This window comes from Brachyhypopomus gauderio, chromosome 11 (assembly GCF_052324685.1).
Source record: "Brachyhypopomus gauderio isolate BG-103 chromosome 11, BGAUD_0.2, whole genome shotgun sequence".
In the NCBI taxonomy this organism is placed as follows: domain Eukaryota; kingdom Metazoa; phylum Chordata; class Actinopteri; order Gymnotiformes; family Hypopomidae; genus Brachyhypopomus; species Brachyhypopomus gauderio.
The window spans coordinates 20355037-20375335 of record NC_135221.1 but is presented as its reverse complement, the minus strand read 5'-3'; the positions used below and the strand labels follow the sequence as shown (position 1 = coordinate 20375335).

Genomic DNA, 20299 nt, shown 5'->3' with positions numbered 1-20299 from the left:
CTGGTGGTACCCTTAAAAACGAATAACAAATGCTTTTGTTTTACTATTCCACACATTAGTGTTGATTTATTTTGCAAGGCATTATGGTATTTCTAGGTATCCTTCCATTATGGGGGTCATAAAGATTAATCTAATAAGTGATGGCATCTATGAGCTGTTAGTTGTTCACTGATTTTATGACTGTGTGGGCTACAATGGATCACGTGACTATATTTGGCCTCTGAAGCGTAGCATAAGGGCCATCAAAGCTCATTATTGTCGCTGAGATGACATGGAGACACACGCGCGCACGCACGCGCACACTCACACACACGCACGCACAATGAGCGAGGATCACAAGAAGAATGAATGCAAAAGCTTCAGATCTCTCTAACATAGAGGCTCGAGATTAAAAAAAAAATGTAAAAACTGGATTCCTAATAAAATATCAAGCGAGTCGAGGTGGAAGAGAAGGACTGGCTTGGCCTCTCACGCCACTTCAGGCATGGAGAGAGAGAGAGAGAGAGAGAGAGAGAGAGAGAGAGAGAGAGAGAGAGAGAGATACACCCCCCACCACACACACCTGCCCTGATCCCTCCAGCACCCAGAGGAGGACATAAAAGAAATACATGTCTGCCCCAGAATTAGGCCCGTCTCACTCTTAGAGAGAAAGAGAGAAAAATAGTTCTTGTGAAGACAGAAGGATAGAAACAAAGAGCATGAGCACAGAAGAACACGTTCCGGATCATTCTGTTTAGTTCCTATACTCGCATCTCTCTCACCTTCAAGATCAACATCCTCACCATTGTTTCACAATTAAATTGTAATTAGTCCTATTTTTTTTCTTCAAATCTAAAGGTCTGCCTGGGATTCCAGACTGGCCAATTGTTCCCATTACTGGAACATGCTGTGAATTCATGTGCATAGAGAGCCACAGAATTAAAAGCCCTTAGATTGAAACCATTCTCATGGCCATTTATCTGAACAAACTCCATAGAGGATTAATTAACTGAATTTGTTACAAAATATACTGATTAACCTGCCCATTCGCAATAAGGAAGACAAAAACGTCTGCTTCCTGAGCTCATCTGCATACTGAGTGCCTGTGAACATCTCTCTCGGCATAATTAATTAACATGCAGTTTGATGAACTACAGGACATCTTGGTCACACGGTATTGTGGGCGTGAGAATAGGGTCCCCAATGCATTTACGCACCGCTGCTAAAGACCAGATTCTTGTTAAATAGTCCATAAACATGGTGTTAGCGCAATGTACACGACTGATTTTTAGCACGTTGGCCAAGAGAGACTATATTTCTGAAGTCACTCATGTAGGCTACGGCACGTTTTCACGTTTTTCGGTGTTCCACAAACTATTGATGGGAATTTCGGCTCTTTTTAGGGAGCCGGATCTTTTGGCTCCCAAATGGCCCCTTATTTGAGGGGGTGGCGAACGTAACTTAAAAGAGCCGGCTCTTTGACCCGGTTCGTTCGCGACCGACCCATCATTACCACAAACAACGTACGTGTTGTGCGGGTCGCACGGGGAGCTACGTGTGTTCAGACGTGGTCGCTTCGATTAAAACGGTTCGACTGCCATTTGTTCGGTGCGTTTGACCGTGTGTGAACGCTTCCTTTGTCCCTCCCGGACCGAGACCGCCTGAGCAGGTGGGTCCTCGTCCGTTTCTAAACGAATTCTGGTCCGGTATCTTTGAAGAATGAGGACAGTACGACCTAAACGACCCATACACTGGTCCTCACATGGTGCGACAATAAACGGGCCAAAATAAAACAAGTTTCCCATTACAGTCTGGCACAGGCATCGGAAACGTACGTCGTCTTCTCTTTGCTGCGAATATCTGGCACTGTTTTGACTCAATTATCCATTTTACCACATCTTGCTGTGGTTCCAGATGGTAAAAAAATGCCACCAGATGTACACAACGTCGATAAGTGCTTTGAGCCAATATACTAGCGTCATATCACTTGTTTTTGTTCGATTAAACATTTGCGAGTCCGAATATTAAATAAACGAAGACTAAAATGTAACAATATGTATATTTTGTTTGGTCCAGACCCAGAAAAGCGAACTGCCGATTATGAACTAGTGACGTGTCGGTCGCGAACGAACCGGTTCAAAGAGCCGGCTCTTCTAAGTGAACGACGAGAGCCGGTTCCCCGCCGGTGACGTTCAAAGCCACCCCCCGTAAACAAATTAAGTTCGCCACCCCCCTCAAATAAGGAGCCATTTGGGAGCCGAAAGAGCCGACTCTTTATGAGGAGCTGAGCCAAAAGATCCGGCTCCCTAAAAAGAGCCGAAATTCCCATCACTAACACACCCTCAATCTCGGGAGGCCGTGAAGATACAGCGCACAGATATGCGGTTAATACTAACGGGCGTAACTAAGCCGCTCAGGCGCTTTTATCAAAGGGGCTGATGTCCCACACCACCCGCGGGCGGAGGTCACCGCGTGCCTGGCCGCGCCTCCACCCTTGCGGACATCCCGCCGGAGAGCGAGAGAGGATTTCCTCGCAGGGCGAAGGGGGCAGAATGCCACTCCTTAAAGGGAAGAGACGGAAGTCAGTCCGAATGAACAATGGCTTGGTGATATTTGACCCCGTTTTGAGCGTGGTTTTAAGAGGTCAGAGAAACACAGCCGACGCAAGAGCTGACTTTTAACCAAAAGTAGGTCAGGGCCATTAAAATGCATTAGTATTAGCTACATGTACGCACACGCACACATGTGCAGGCACACAATCCAGCACATCAAAAGTGTGGCTCTGATATGAATTATTCAGGTTTTCAGTTCTGTAGCGAACTAAAAATTAAAACATATTTGTTTCAGTTCATGTAATGCATGCATTAGCAATCTGACCAAAGTATTAATACCAACAGATCTATATATAATGTTTTTAATATTCTTTTTGTTGTAAACAGGGTTAAATACAAATAGAGCAACAATTGCCTTATAGTCTGTGGATCATGGTGCCAAATTTAAATATTTATCTTGCATAAATGGACATTAGTGTGATGTGCCACTTGTCATGTGTTAGGCCCCAGCCTAAACACAATCACACAGTCACACTCAGTAACTCCCAGGATCATGCGTGCACACAGAGAAAACCAAAGCTTGTCTAAAGTGAAAGAGGATCAAGGGTGAAGCAGAGATAATGACTGGTTCAGACAGAGCTGGAGACAGAAGCTGAGTCAATAATTCATACAGGACAGATTATGCGCTCTCTCTCTCTCTCTCTCTCTCTCTCTCTCTCTCTCTCTCTCTCTCTCTCTCTCTCTCTCTCTCTCTCACACACACACACACACACACACACACACACACACACACACACAGATACAGAAATATCAAGTCATGGAGGAATCCGCCCTTCTTTGACCCCCTGTTGAGTGTCCGTCCACATGCGCTGGCTAAACTCCGAGAGTGACACCAGCGCCCAGCCACACCCCCTTTCGTTTGGGAGCAGACAGGTCTTTATAATGGCGCATTTCCACTAGGGCCTGCTTGGCGCGGTACGGTTCGATACGGGTCGCTTCGCAACGGAACGGTACGGTCGCGTTGTGTTTCCATTACAATGGTGAACCACCCCAATGTGGGTGGAGTCGCTGTTGGCGCGCGGGTTGTAGTGTCGTGACATTATTTGTATGCGACCACAACACCGGCATTTGTATGCGACCACAACACCGGCACAACACCCCTTAACAAATAGCATTATTGTATCTTATTTATCTTTATCTTCATTATTGTATGTGGTTGCTCTAATTATTGATAATAATTTGGTATTACTCAAACAGGCTGAACACACCCTGCATAAAAAGCATCAGTCATACAATCAAATGAAATCAAACTTTATTATGAAATATAGATATTTAAAGTACAACATATGTAAATAATATAGTTATAGTTAAAAAAAGTGCAAAAAGCAAATATATACGTATAGCTTTATATGAAATAAATATTTATAGTACTACAAGCAACATTTTGTGTGCTTTTACTGGCGTCTGTCTCGCATGGTGTTCACAAGTTCGCCAAGCACCCCGAGGAAAGCCCGGTTGAAGGAAACATTTTCCGCCAACTCCGCTCGCCTCGTCAGTGGAAGGGGAATCTTGAACGTAAAAAATAACAAATATTAAACACAAGCATTCCCGTGAAAGCAACAACAATATAGCGTAACTGCACAAAATGTGTAGCACGTCATCGCTGCTCATGCTGTGTTTATGGCTACAGCTAACTAGCAACTAGCAAGGCTAAGAGCTAGCTATTGTACAGTAGTGACTGTGGTGGTAACATTAACTACAAACACAGCTCTAAATTCCTGCGTTTACAATAGATGCGTTCATATTACGTTCATGTTACATCTTTTACGAGCCTAGTAGTAAAACTGTGAAATCACAATACACTCACCATTCTCCGTGGCCTCCAGCACCAACATTGCCGTGTCTATCCAGCTCTTTCTCTTCCGTTACTGGCTGGCCGGTGACCGTATATGACATCCATTTGCTGGAACCATTTCCAGTCTTTGCGGCTTGCTCCGCTGCGTCCGTTATGGTCCTTCACCGCCCGGTAATCGCGTTAAGCTTTTTTAGCTTGGACCGACCGGCACTGCTGAACGGACCGCTGGTAGCCATGAGTGGCCATTAGCGCGGAAACCTCGCTAAAAACCTTTACATTTCTAGTGGCCCCGTCCAGTTCGCCCTGGATTTTTTGATCGCTGATTATTAACAGAAAGGTTTGTACCTCGGCGTTTGACCAGGGAACAGACTTCGCTCCTTGGGTTTTAAAAATGGCTGAGGAGTCCATAGCATAGCGGAGGAGTCGCTCTTCTGACGCAACCTGTGACGACACTCCCTGGCCAATCAGTGTCATGCTGTTCCTCCACGTCACAGAACTGTACCGCTTCGGAACGGTTAGAACCTCAAGCGAGTCGGTACGAAAAAAGTACCCAAAGGGGCCGGCTCAGAGGGTACTGGTACTAATGGAAACACTCACAAACCGTCGCGAATCGAACCGTACCGCGCCAAGCAGGCCCTAGTGGAAATGCGCCATAAGTGTCCCTAGTAGAACCGTCACTGCATACTGGGATTATGACTAACTAACGCACAAGCCCTCGTTCAGAGAAGTTCAAAGGCGTGAAGTGAACACGACGTAATGCAGCGCTGCCTGTGTGGAGGGATTGTTCAGGCAGGCTGTATGTGGAAGGGGATGTGGGAGCCAAATGTGGGTGTGGCTGTAGAGAAGAGGTTTGGTCATGCGGCAGATAATGTATCCTGTCATATGTTCAAAGGCTTATTTCTTAGGTGTGCCTTCTTGTGCGTGTGTGTGTTTGTGTGCGCGTGTGGAATAAATCCTTTACGGCTTTTGTGTCTCGGTGTAGTCCAATGGTGCAACAGTACCAATCACAAGGGACATCTCTAAAAATAGATCCTGCTCTTCACAAGAACACCTGACAAGTCTCTCTCTCCCTCTGTCTCTCTCTGTCTCTATATACCACACACACAGTCTCTCTCACTCTCAATCCTGCACACACAGTCTCTCTCTCTCTCTCTCTCTCTCTCTCTCTCTCTCTCTCTCTCACCCTCTGTAGCTCCTGATGCTTGTTTTTTCAGTAATTAGATTCAGTGAGGAGTGAAGAACACAGTATAATCATCAGCAGTCCAAATGAAGACCAGCAGCACACACACACACACACACACACACACACACACACACACACACACACACACATACACACACTCAGGCGTGAGTGCGTGTGTGCCACCTCCCTCCTCAGCAGAGGGCAGTATCTGGCTATTAGCCAGCAGGTCAGGTTCCTTATCAGACTGCACAATTAAGATTAGCCTTGCTACAAACTGTCCGACTGCTGCTGTCATCGCTGGCTGTAGCCCGCTAGCTCTGCATCACATGCCTGCCTCCTTGATTTGCTGTGATTTACTCAGCAGCCAGTGAGGGCAGCGTTGGGCAGGCTAACATTGCGTTAGCACAGTTAAGCTTACACCCATCACAGCCAGAGCTTCCACACAGGAGCTAGCGCTGGTAACAACAACATGGACATTAGCACATTGAATAAATACTGGGCAGTAATTTGCATATCCTGCATGTAAAAGGAAACCCAGAGTTTTGTGCATGTGTTTGTGTGTAGACACAGACATAAATCAATAAACAATCCTATTTGAAGGATATTATCCATTACAAATCATGAAACCACAGACAAGCATGGGTAGGCTCCCTCACACACACACACACACACACACACACACACACACACACACACACACACACACACACACACACACACACACACAGAAACAGTGAATAAGTACAATACCTGAGCTTTAACGCATTCCTGAAGGGGGGCCAGAATGAGATGGGAGCAGGAGAGAAGCAGAGAAGATGAGAGTTATAAACAGGGAGAGTTAGTCAGGAGAAGCACACACACAATTAGCACAGCGGAGTCCTGCAGGAAAGCACTTTGCAAGTCATAGTACGGGAAGAGAAGAGGGACACACTCTTCATAACGGCTCGGCTATATCTGTAAAGGCGGGTTGCGGGGGACGACAGAGGGCAGTGCAGGACACGTCGGATCGTGCACACGCGCACACACACACACACACACACACACACACACACACACACACTGTAATACAATGCATAGACACAGGAGAATTGCTCAAAAAGCGATGCTGCCACAAACCCAAATTATAAATGGGCCCAGACACATTAGGACGGAAGAGACTGAACTAATTATGTGCCCAAATTGCTCAGAATTCCAGGCTCCAAATGCTTGACTATGCTGCCCCAGGGAGTTCGTTTAGCTGTTGAACAATTAACACTGATTGGCTTAGAGAGAGACAGAGAGGGAGTGTGATGGGGTCCAATTTTGGCCCAGAACAGGACAGAATCTGTGAGGTGGCTGTGTGGATGCACTGTGTTCCAGCACCATTTTAAAAACATGCAGCGTTAAGCCCCTCACACTCACTAACACGCGACAATCCGGCCTTCTCCTGGTCAACCTGAACAGGGATACAGAGTGATGTCCAGTTGAGATTCCCACAGTGGGTGTCGAGAGCTGCTGGGCACATTTAACTTCCCCACCTTTTGTAATGACATTTTGGAATGATCTCAGTGTACTGAGATCAAGAGAGGTGCCCCAACATGGCCACCGGCAATTAAAGAGACGTTTGTGTCTGAAAATGCAGTATCAGTGCACCTCTGGGCTCTGGTTAGCTTCAGTGAAGTTCTGAAGCAAATAACCAATGGACAGTGTGACGAGAGTGTTGTTTTGATTTGAGAGAGAGGAGATAAATCGCTTGAGCAGTGCTTATGTTTTTGAAGTGCTAAAAATTCTGAGATTCTACCAGATGTACTTTTCCTTGCTGTGCAAAAGCACAATGTAGAGGGGCTGACCCACCCAGTGCCCGTGGCTGACCCACCCAGTGCCCGTGGCTGACCCACCCAGTGCCCGTCGGCCCCTCCCACGACGCTTCTCCATAAAGCTCCTCAAACCTGGTCTGTGGGGTGATCCATGTGTGGAAACATACAGCCACATTTTTACTCCCAGAGTACAAATAGCACAAAAGGCATAGGGAGGGAAGCATGGCTAAGGGATGTGTTTCTGGGCATGGGAGCAGGCCATTCCCAAACAAACAAGGGAGCACTACCACTTTTCCTTTGGGAGCGAGAGGAATTCAAGGAATGGAGAAGAGCAGAGTTTTGGGGGTGGAGAAGAGCAGAGTTTTGGGGGTGGAGAAGAGCAGAGTTTTGGGGGTGGAGAAGAGCAGAGTTTTGGGGGTGGAGAAGAGCAGAGTTTTGGGGGTGGAGAAGAGCAGAGTTTTGGGGGTGGAGAAGAGCAGAGTTTTGGGGGTGGAGAAGAGCAGAGTTTTGGGGGTGGAGAAGAGCAGAGTTTTGGGGGTGGAGAACATGGAGGAATGTGCCTACGGGAGTTCGTTTCACATGTGCATACCATGACTGCACAGAGCACTGACGAAATCCTCCTATATCCTATAGGCAAAAGACGGGCGTGAAGGAGCCACCCCTCCGCTCTCTTCTCTAGGATCCGTACCACAGCTGAACCTAAAGAGGATGCTCCTGCAGAAGGCAGAACGTATTCTCTCTCTCTCTCTCTCTCTTTCTCTCTCTCAAGGTACAAGCAGACTCATAACATGTTCCAAGACATGTGAAAGGTTCTCCCTCAGGCCTCCAGTTCTGCGTAAATGCCACCTGTCCAATGAGGCTGCCTGCCCCTCGGTCTCGCGTGCTGGCTTTAAAGGGGATGAGAGCGTAATGGAGCTTGGCTTCGTATACAGGATTAGTGTAAGTGGAGAAACATGCGTGTGTGAACATGAGGCCCGCGCCTCCCTCCCTCTCTGTATTCACCGCACACAGCCAGGGCACCGTGACGTTGGTCGGGCACACAAAACACCACACACATGCACACGGTGCTTCACACTTTGACAAGGTGCAGAGAGCGTGGTGGTGACTCGGCGTAGAAACTGCTGGAACTGACAGAATCTTCGGCCAGCGCAACACAGGCCTTCGAGCAATGGACAGGCACAACCAAACCACCTTCAGACAGTGAATACGGAATCAGGCGCAGTGCAGAGCTAACCAAAAGACCAAGGGAGAGAAACCAAAAGGTGCACAGCAACAATGAATAAATAAGGGAAGAACGTCTGACAAACTAGATAGCTGTTGTTTGGTCCCATGGCACAACACACAAATCCAGCGAAGGGAAACATAAATATGGCAAAGCTATGAGGAGGGGGGGTTGTGTGGGGCAGTACAAACATCAAAATGGCAAGAAATCAAATGGACGAAGCTAGCTAAAGGTAGAGTAAGGCGGAGTAAGGCGGAGTAAGGTAGAGTAAGGCGGATTAAGGTGGAGTAAGGCGGAGTAAGGCAGAGTAAGGCAGAGTAAGGCAGAGTAAGGTGGAGTAAGGTAGAGTAAGGTGGAGTAAGGTGGAGTAAGGTGGAGTAAGGTGGAGTAAGGTGGAGTAAGGCAGAGTAAGGCAGAGTAAGGTAGAGTAAGGTGGAGTAAGGTGGAGTAAGGTAGAGTAAGGTAGAGTAAGGTATGCGATCTCATGTTTGCATGGGAAGCTGAAAGAGAGAACAAGGTTGAGAAGCACCAAAGAGAAGCCAGCAATTGAAAACAAACATTCAAGGGCAGAGAAAGATGACAAATAGAGCAGAAAGTGTGTGTGTGTGTGTGTGTGTGTGTGTGTGTGTGTGTGTGTGTGTGTGTGTGTGTGTGTGTGTGTGTGTGTGTGTGTGTGTGTGTGTTTTGGGGGGGCAACTTGTGGATAAGTGTGAAGGTGAAGGTGATGAACACTGGAGATGACAAAAGCCAAGATCAAAAGGAGCGGCGAGCTTAGCCGAGTAACTGCAGGAGAGGAGGCCGACGTAAAGCAGCTGAACCACAGTGTGTGTTCAATACATCAGGGGAGTCTGAACTCTGGTCAAACAGCCCCAGAGTGTTACAAAACGTCAGTGTGGCACCTTTGGCAGCTTGGAAAATGTCTGTGATTATGTATATACTAAACCCCCATTAAATTAGCCAGACGTCCTGTCCACTTAATTTTATGCTACAGCTCCCCTTTGCAGCTACACACCAGCTGGTCTCGGAGTTTTTGATTGAAGCTGCTAACCGATATCTAAATACCATTAGCACCAAGTTAGGAGTTCAGTTAATGTAATTTATTCAACCAAATCACCCATGTTATCTGGACTATAACCATACCTGCGCTGAGGTTTGCTCATATTTTTCTAGTGTACATTGTGCTAGTGATCAGGTCCTTCCATCATGTGTCCCCCAATCTCTCCAATATTTCTGTACTAGATGATGAAGTTGTGCACGAGTCTCTGCAGATTTGGACCATGCTGATATGCACGGATTCCTTTCACACGTCAGGAAACAACTTGGGCCGTGTTCAGGGGAACAGTCACGGTCTCACCCAGCACTGCCACACACATCTATTTGTGTTTACTGCAGAGCAATACTTTAGAAACAGCCTCCGCAAAGGTTTAAAATGTAACATTTGTAGCAGGGGCTTCAATCATACATCTGCAAAAGAAGACGGCGCTCCACGCAGATGGAGACTTCGACCCGGAGAAGGTACAGGTGTGAGCCAGGCTCCCGATCCAAAGTACTCACATGTGAACTCAACCTAAATGCTATTTACTACACTGAAGTCTTAAAGTGCAGAAATCTAAACATTATTAGCTCCTCTGCTCCGACAGGCTGCCACGGTTGGTGTGGTTCAGACATACACCATCGCAAGCTTAATAAGGAAAACCAGCAAGTTTAACACGGCACCACCTTTTTTGGACCAAGCAACGCAAGCAGACGGGTGGGGAGGGCTCTCCGCCAGCGAGGTGGAGGTGCGGCACTGACCGTGTGGTATCCGCGGGCTACCGGCGGCTTCCCTGCGGGGTACGGGTCCACGGTGTCGATGATGGTCTGACGCTCGCCCTTCTGGTTGATCTTGCGGAACCTCCGGCGGGATTGTCTGTGAGATGCCTGCCGCTGGAAATACTCCTCATTCTCGTCCATATAGTCCACCTGCCAAAAGGAAGCGAGACGAATGAGTCTCTCGCTCCCTCTCTCCTTCTCTCCCTCCCTCTCGCTTTCTCTCGCCCGCTCTTGCTTCCTCTCACGCCGTCCTCTCTCCCTCCCTCCCTCCCTCTCTCCTTCCTCTCACCCTCCCCTCCCTCTCTCCTTCCTCTCCCTCCCTCCCTACCTCTCTTCCACTCCTTCCTTCCTCCCTCTCTCTCTCTCTCTCCCTCCCCCCCCCCCCCCCCCCCCCCCCCCCCTTTGCACTGCGTAAAAATAGCAGTGGGCGTGTGAGTCTGTCTCTACCGCATGTGAGATAGAGAGAGGAGAGAGAGAGAGAGAAAGAGATAGAGAGAGAGAGAGAGAGAGAGAATGCACACACAAACGTGCGTGCGAGCTGAGCCTCACATGCCTACGTCAGAGAGAGAACCGGAGAAGGGGGGAACCGGGCAGACACGGGGAGGATGTGCCGTGTGCGGTGGGTCTCCAGCAGCTCCAGCCCACCGAGGTTCTGACCATCCCTGCTCTGCTACAGGCGCGGTAGACGTGCTCGGTTCTGACTGATCTAGCACGCTGGCGACATTCTGGTGCATCACCGGGTTCTTAGTTCAGAGCGTTTCAAGGGAGTTTGAATGCTTTATTTCACAGGCTTATGCCATTGCATGAATGTACAACATTCACCGCTACATTTGGAAGAAATAAATGGCCATTAAATCTGAGTTGGGACATGGTGAAGAGACACTGTAACCTACGATGCAAGATTTGTACAGAAGTTTTAGCCAGGGTGAGAAAACATGATTAACAGTTACATCTCCATCACCATCTCAATCAACTCCCTCTAGACTCTCTCAAACACACACACACACACACACACACACACACACACACACACACACACACACTCTTTCGCTCTTTACTTTCACTGCAGCCTCACATTTCACACCCCCTCTGCCTTTTGGGATTACACATCAAATCTCTCGCTACCTTACCAACCGCTGCTATGGCAACTGCCAGCGAACATGGAGCAGAGGGAATATATTGGGCTCTGTGAGCGAGCACGAGTGTCCGTATCCTCCCTCGGATCACAATTACAGCGCCACACCAGCCAATGACAACGCACCAGGAAGTCCACTACCAAGAGATGCAGCAGATAGAAACCTCTGACCGGGCAAGAGAGTCCAAACATCACCCATACAGTACCCCCACATGTACATGTGCACACACCAGCGCACACACGCACACACACACACACACTTCTCATGTGAATAATCTTTCTCATCTGTCTCCGCAACCCCCTAGCAAATGTTCACACATGCACACCAACACTCATCACATAGACTAACATCTAACAGCTTGTTCTGCATCTGTTCATGGCCAGTAGAGAGGGCATATGATAAAACCATGGGTCTCATCTGGGTTCCAGCAGGATCTCAGCACACACGGTTGCAAAGTGCAAGACGATTTCAAAGATGTCGTTGTTTTGACCACTTAGGGAGGCGTAAAACCAGTCAAACTTGCAAAGGTAATTTAAGACATATTAAGAGGAGTCTGGTATTTAGGCGCAGCTAAGAAGGCTTTCTTGAATGCAAATGTTGTTCGCATGTTCGCAGGTAACAGAAGGACTCACCACGATCATTTCGGACGGCTCCAGCACGATGCACTCACATCCACGACGCAAGCTTCCTGCCGAACGCTTCCCAAAACTAGGAGAGCAGGAGACAAACACACAGATTAGCGTCCTCAGCTGGACCGTGGAAGCATTCAGGATTTTGGAAATGAAACAGTTCATGAAAGCTGTCAAAATTCAAGCATGGACTGCAGACCTTGTGAATGAATGACTGTATATACACACACACACACACACACACACACACACACACACACACACACACACACACACACACACACACACACACACACACACACACACACACACACACACACACACACACACACACACACACACACACACACACACACACACACACATTCACCACAGTGTTCTTCAGCTGGGAGAGATTCCATTGGGTGCAGAACTACCCCCGGACTGGAAAAGTCCCCTGACTGACATCACTGGGCTTATGAAGGGAGCCCAGTACTTCGGGAGGTCCGGTGTGTGAGAGGCTTCAGAGCATAGACCAGGATGGAAATAAGGAGGCAGCCCACACATGGAAACACAGGGTGGGGTCCACGCACACACACAAACATACTAACATATACTACAGACATACAGTCTACTCTTTATGAAAGGAACTGCAAAAGAGTGTTCCCAGTTATATTTAAGAATCTCCAGGAGACACAGATGTTTATCAGGGAGATTAAAAGTGATCCAGTTTTATTCGCCGACTTGGGCAGTAAGTCAGTAAGTAATCTACTTCAGCCGTTTCTTCTGGTTTTTACCTTTGAGCTGTGTTAATGCTCTCCGTGTCCTTTTCTTGTCATTGTCTGGTTTGGCTCAGTGGTTTACTGCTGGTAAAGCACTTTTGTTTTACAGGAATGAGCTGACCAAGAGCACTAAAGTCCAGAGCCCGCACACACACACACACACACACACCTTTTGCTGGGGAAAAAGATAGAAACAGTGCTAACTCAACCAATTTGATACTAAGATGACCAAAGACCATGGTTAGCAGCAATGCTGATCTCAGTCTTAATCGGTGAGAGATTGAGTGTGTGAAAACCAGGGGTGGTGCTCCTTATCAGTACAAAGTTCCAGGTAAACAGATAAAGAGGTTAATTAAAATGTGATTCTGTATTATATTAATGTAGCCAAATTTCACAGGCCATGTGTATTGTATTTTATACTCAATTTCTGTGTATATTATTATTTGTAACACACAGAATTTACTTTGCATTAAGTGGCATCAAAGCCTATATATTATTTTATATTTTGGGCAGAAGCTGTTTGTTAAAAGGTTCAGTAACTGACATAAAACGTCACCTGCTTAACTGCCCTGTCATGACATCACATTATTTCAGCTGTAAAAAGTTTAACCATAAAGTTTTTTTGTTTTAGTTTTTTTTATGGAAAGGCCCAGGACTATAACTTTGTTGAACATATAATATAAATCAATAATATTAATTTGTGTGAATTGATATCTAGTAATTTGATATAACCTTTGAATCTTGCTTTCATTTCTTAAAAAGGTCACAAAGGAATATACTGGGCTTAGGGTTTGGTGAATCAGAGATAATTCCAATCACTATACTAGCACAGTAAGCACAAAAGCTTTGTAAATAAATAAATAAAGTGAAAAAGGTTATTTTCGAAGGACAACTGGCTGTAGGCGTGTGCAGAGACATGGTAAGAGCTGACAGGTGGGTATCCCAGCATGCCTCTGGCGGCTATTTCTGCTCGTCTTTCTGTGACCACACACCGTGAGGTCCCCCAACTCCCCCCCCCCCCCCCCCCCACCGATCTCACCTTTCAATTTCAGCTCGGAAGGAACTGCGGCTCACTGACTTACCTGTTCCCCTCCACCTTCACCACCACTCTTACAAGGTGCAGATGGAGAAAAAAAAAAGAAATGCCACACTCCATTCTCCATCACCCAAGTGAGTAAATTCACACGTTCAAATCACACTCGAGCATCTGGCTTTATAGAATATTATATATTTTGAAAAAAGCCCAATAAGAAAGACGGTTCCAGTTCAGAAGCAGGAAGGAAGAGGTGAGAAGGGAACGCTGGGCAGATTTATAACGGGATCCAGCTGCACATGCACATTCTTTGGCCATGGAATTCAGAGGAATGCGGATGAATTCCGAGGAATTAAGGCCCTTTTTTCTTTTCTTCCCAGAGACACACTGCCAACCCCACCAGCTTCTTCAGTCCACATTACACAACATGCCTGGTGTCTGGGATGGGATTTGGTGACGACGCTTACCCACACTAATCTACACACACCCTCGCACAGCAATATACACACACCACACACACCTAAAAGAACTATAGGTCACCGATGTCAATCAAGTCTCCTCAAATGTTTTAAGCCAATATGAGATTAAAGAGTCATTGTGCATATGCAGTCAGTGGAAAAGTGAGGGAGGAAAAGGTGGGAGGATGACAGTAATACACACAAGACACTCAACAACGCACTAGCTGCACACACACCACAGACCTCCACACCCAACACCACAGACCTCCACACCCAACACCACAGACCTCCACACCCAACACCACAGACCTCCACACCCAACACCACAGACCTCCACACCCAACACTACAGACCTCCACACCCAACACCACAGACCTCCACACCCAACACCACAGACCTCCACACCCAGCACTACAGACCTCCACACCAGACCTCCACACCCAACACCACAGACCTCCACACCCACACCACAGACCTCCACACCCAACACCACAGACCTCCACACCCACACCACAGACCTCCACACCCAACACCACAGACCTCCACACCCAACACCTAAACCCACACCAGACCTCCACACCCAACACCACAGACCTCCACACCCAACACCACAGACCTCCACACCCACACCACAGACCTCCACACCCAACACTTAAGCCCACACCACAGACCTCCACACCCAACACCTAAACCCACACCCAAGACCTCCACAGCCAACACCTAAGCCCACACCACAAACCTCCACACCAAACACCAAAGCCCACAGCAAAGACCTCCAAACCAGAACCTTAACCCAGAGTACAGACCTCCACATCCAGAACTTAAACCCAGAGCACAGACCTCCACACCCAGAACCTAAGCCCACACCACAGACCTCCACACCCAACACCTAAACCCACACCACAAACCTCCACACCAAACACCAAAGCCCACAGCAAAGACCTCCACACCCAGAACCTTAACCCAGAGTACAGACCTCCACACCCAGAACTTAAACCCACAGCCCATAAGAATGACATTAAAAGTGCTCAAAATAAATCAGTAGATTTTTTTATCCAAGGATCTTCAACAGATTTACCAGCAAAATAAATGAGCACATTTACATTAAATATGCCTAATCTCTCTTGCACACATAACACATGTTCCTTGTCATTCTTAAACACATTACCTTTCTTCCACAGCACTTCAAGGTAATGCTTCTTTAAGAATCAGTCTCAGTCCAGATCCTCGGAAGCACTATTTCCATTCGCAGACGAGACATCTCTCTCGGTTAAACACCAACTCGCTCTCTGCTGGGTTCCCCAGAGCCACTCACAGCAGGAATAAACGGGCGCTCCAAACATCCTGTGGTCACTCCACGCAATCGCTCAGCCCGTGCTACTCACGCAAGAGCCCGTTAGCCACGCACACGGCAAAGCGAGCGCGCGCAAGATCGAGCGCGTCTGTGCTTCTGTCGCGAGGGCACCGCACCTCGAATGGACTGGAGTCAAAATTCCAGCCAGCCTCCCGCTACCAGGAACAGGCTGAGGAGGCAGAGCTAACCTCTGTCCACCAAAGGGTGACCTTTCAACCTCTACTTCAAACATTACATAGAAAAAGGGGTGGGAAGACTCAGAAAGTGACTGGGAAAGAGGAAGAAAGAGAGGGAGGGATGAAATAAAGACGAAAAAGAGTCAGCTACAGAAATAGCTCGTAGCCTGGCGTTCCAGAGAGAAGTAAGTGAGACAACGTCATTGTTGATGTGAAGGAGTTAGCTCATCTACTTGTGCTTTGCTGCTTGTTGTTATGGCCTGTTGTTTGCTTTAAATTATAACAATGGTTCCATTTGCTCTTCACCGTTCACAGAAAGTTCCAGTTTCCCTTTCTCATTTTAACAGCCCTCTCAGACCAATTTTCGATCTCAGTCAGAAGATCGAATTACATCTTTCTTTATATTTATGACAATTGTTAGATGCTCTTTTCAACAATATGTGTGTGAGGATGACTGTACATGGGCTCCCGGGGGTCAAACACATGACCTTGACATTACCAGCACCTCTACCAGCAGAGAACGTATACTATTTTATGTATTTGTTCTATGTCAACGTGTTTACTTACTGACATTTCCGTTTTGACGCACGAGTAGAAGAATCTACAGTAAGTCTATAGTCACATTTCATGGGACTGTACTGAACATAGAGTATCATGAGAACACTACTAGTGGTTCTTGCATCTATGAGAGAGTCTATAAATACCACTTTGTAAATCACAGACTGGACCTTTTAAAATATGGTCAAATGTAAAACAATCCATTTCCTTGTACATCAGCCAATCGTACGGTCAGGATCTGCTTTTCTCTGATCAATGAGCACGGCTATGCAACACTCTGCTGCTGCTCCATGACGTTCAGGAAGGTTTTCTTCATCAAGCGCCGCACACAGAAGACACACTAATCCAACAAACGGCGACACTGCTTCATCCTAAAGACACGACTACGCGTGGCCATTTCAAAGACGTCACGCCATATGAAGACAAAGTTCTTCCTTCCAGTCTGAACATGAACATGTTCTCAGACATAACTGTGGAGTAGAAAATAGCCTGACTTACAATCTCACACTTCACACACGACCTGGGCATCTGACGCGCAGTTCGGCACGGGCGGCGAAAACATCCAAGGTTGCTCCATAGTTGAAATGGACCACAAGGAACAACGGAAGCACCTGAAGATCATCATTCATTAGCATCTACACAAGAGAGGTAATTCTGGGTTCCTTTTGACAAAGATCTGCCCAACACAAGTATATTTCAGTAACATGATTTTAAAAAGAATGCGTGCAACATGGGGTTGAACGCTGATGGGTTCTTCATTCAATGATCACGTACCACCATAACAGCAGTGAGGGCTTCAGTCACTCACAACGCTCCTCAAGCACAACAAGCTGCAGAATGGATTAAGAGTCCTCTAATCTCCAAAGACTTTTCTGGATCCTTCCTTTCTCTCTGCTCTTGCCAGCCAGGTTTATTAGTGGAGAGCAATCCGATTGGCATTGCTGGCTGTTTCTGCATGGGTGGGGGTGGGTGGGGGGGTTACAGTAACCATAACCTGTCGTGTGACTTGAACTGCCATGACTTGTTCACGCTCTGAGGAACACTGACTGAAGTGTGAACAGGCTGGCTACGGTGGCCCATTTGAGGTCATGACCTGGAAAGCCTTGCCACATATTTTCCGAGTGTCTCTTGCGATGCGTGACCACCGAATTTAGAAGAGAACAACCATTGCTGGGAGAAGACCCCAGGGTCGTCCGGCACAGCACGCAGCTGTGATCACTTCCCGAGTTAAACTAAACATGTGACAGATGAAATGCTTTGAGACAGGCGTTTTCAACTTTGTACCTGGAATGTAAATCCAGTCCTGGATTTTACAATCCAGGTATATAAACAGGTAATGTAGTTTATTGACGATTTTATATTTCTGGGCAAAAGGAGAACAGACAATCTGTAATATCTGCACCTCATGAGCTGTGATTTGAATTATTTATTATCTGACCTTTATTTATACAGGCGTCTCATTTACAAGAGAGAATAACAATTAAATAATATACATATTGTTCATAAAACTTATCATAAAACATAACATACAAGCTATAACATTAAGTTTAAGACACAATAAAAAGAACAGTCACAAAGGTAAGACACGCGGGTAAGACACGCGGGTATTAACAGAACACCTGTGCTCTAAGATATCACTTAGACTGCAAAAACCCAGGAAAGGTTTTGGACTCTGGAGCTTAATCTACAGCATGTGAAGTTTGACAGAGTAAATATTGCATACTACCAACGTCTTCTTCGAGATGTCTTTGTGCTAAACCAAGACCTGTTTAAACTCTCTCCCTCTATATGAGCTGTATGAGATGACTGGGAGCAAGCGGACCTGAACCCTGTGGCTCTACGTGACGGCGGCTCACAGGCGGACGGCCGACGGCAGGCAGGACATACCTGGATCTGGGCAGGAACATGGACTCTTTGATGAACACCGATCCAGACAGCAAGATGTACCAGCAGCTGCCAATGTCATCCGGACTGAGAAAGAAGAAAGAAAGAAGAGAGAGAGGGCGAGAGAGGGGGAGGGAGAGAGAGAGGGGGGGGGGGGGCGTGGAAGTGTTAATAAATCAGTTGTAGAGACCTGGTATTGACTGGTATGGGTATTGACTCTTAGAATCCAGGAAAGAGGGTGAGACAGCTTAAAACTCCTAGTAACGCTTATGATTGACTTTACTGTAAAGCACTCCTACATACAAAAACCACACGCGCGCGCGCACACACACACACACACACACACACACACACACACACACACACACACACACACACACACACACACAGAGTCTGGCATATTGCCAAATTATGCAATGAAAATGTAATGTATAAATGTCACAAAAAAGTACAATAGGGTTTTTAAGGGTTTTTAAAGGAAACAGGTGATTTATTGTAACTAGTCTGACATTCTGCTGACCAGCGACAGACATTTTCATTGACTCATCTGAGAACTCCCTGAATCATGGGCGTCTAACGGACTCCACACAGGAAACCAAAACCATCAAGTTCCAAGTGATGCAAGTATTGACGTCACTTCAAGGCTGGTCAAGGGGCTCTCGTATGTTTCTGTAAAATCATAGTTCCTTAGAAAGTTGTGCATTTCAGACTTTCTGGTGCTGTCCAGGAACAGAAGGCAGAGGAAGGAGAAGAACTTAAGGACTTTTTTCTTATAGGGCTACAGCCAAGGAAGGAGCCAAGCAAACCGTCAGAAGTAAACGAGGAAACTATTAATTACATCCACCCTCCTCCCCCACACACAGTCAAACACGGCACCACTAACAAGAGGAAGCGTGTGCGTGCATTTAAAAGAAACAGCATAATGACCCACAGCTCCATAAATACTTCTGGGCGTCAAAGAGATGACCTGAGTGACGAGAAAAGGGCTCGAGGCTGCTGGGTCATTGCCCCCCTCCAAAAAGTATAGCAGGCAGGGATCTGAAGAGTACTGTGGAGTAATGACAAATGAGCAGGGGCCACTTATGCCCTCATGAAGACCTGCTTGTTTGCGGCAGTAAAGAACGCACAACACACAGAGAGTCTCAACATCTTCATCCACCGTTTTCACCTTTCGCCGTCGACAGTTGGCAGCAGGGCCCCTAGCGTAAACTTTTGTTGCTGCTGTAGTATATCAGAATTAATAACCCAGACATGCCAATGCAGGAACCTCGAAACTTTCATTGTGGGTTTCTTTAAGAAACAAAAGTTGCTCTTGTTGATGCTGGTGAGCTCATATGCTTTCAAACTAGCAGCCACCACCTAACCAGGTCAACACTTAAATGTGAAATACGGTGTTGGAGAGATCGTCCGTTCTTAACTAATTTATCAAAGAATGGGCGGTATGAAATTTCCAGCAGCCAATATTAAGTTGTTCATTTCAAACTCTAAAAGCAAGATTCGTCTAATTTAAACAGTGAACCACGTCGGAACGTGAGCACTGGTTAGAAATTATTTTAAAATGGTGGATTTTGGCACAAAGCATATACTGAACACTGTTCCATCCGTTTATCCCGGGAGGCTCAGCAAGTGTGAGCCAACATGCTGGTCAATTGGTAAATTCATTTTTCTTGTGTTTCAACCATTTACTGCACACAAATGTGCCACGTGCTAGATAATGTTAGCCTGCCTGTTAGCCTGCTTGTTAGCCTGCCTGGTTACATGTTCAGTCACATCAAAGGTGGACGGGACATGTTCTATGGCTTGGGGAAGGTTACTCGCTTTGAAATAAATTTTCAACAGGGGAGTTGTTGGTTTAAAATGTACATCAGCATAGTTCCTCCATGTTGTATACAGTAGCCTATAGTGTGAACA

At 46.7% G+C, this 20299-nt stretch overlaps 1 protein-coding gene across 1 annotated transcript in view; it reads right to left on the bottom strand.

Moving 5' to 3' along the window:
• rapgef2b (Rap guanine nucleotide exchange factor 2b) overlaps window positions 1-20299 on the bottom strand; it is a 76670-nt gene that overhangs the window by 28365 nt on the left and 28006 nt on the right. Inside the window, 4 exon segments of the mRNA XM_077022635.1 lie at window positions 6320-6337; window positions 10382-10549; window positions 12168-12243; window positions 18392-18475. Coding sequence (XP_076878750.1) covers window positions 6320-6337; window positions 10382-10549; window positions 12168-12243; window positions 18392-18475 — 346 coding nt within the window.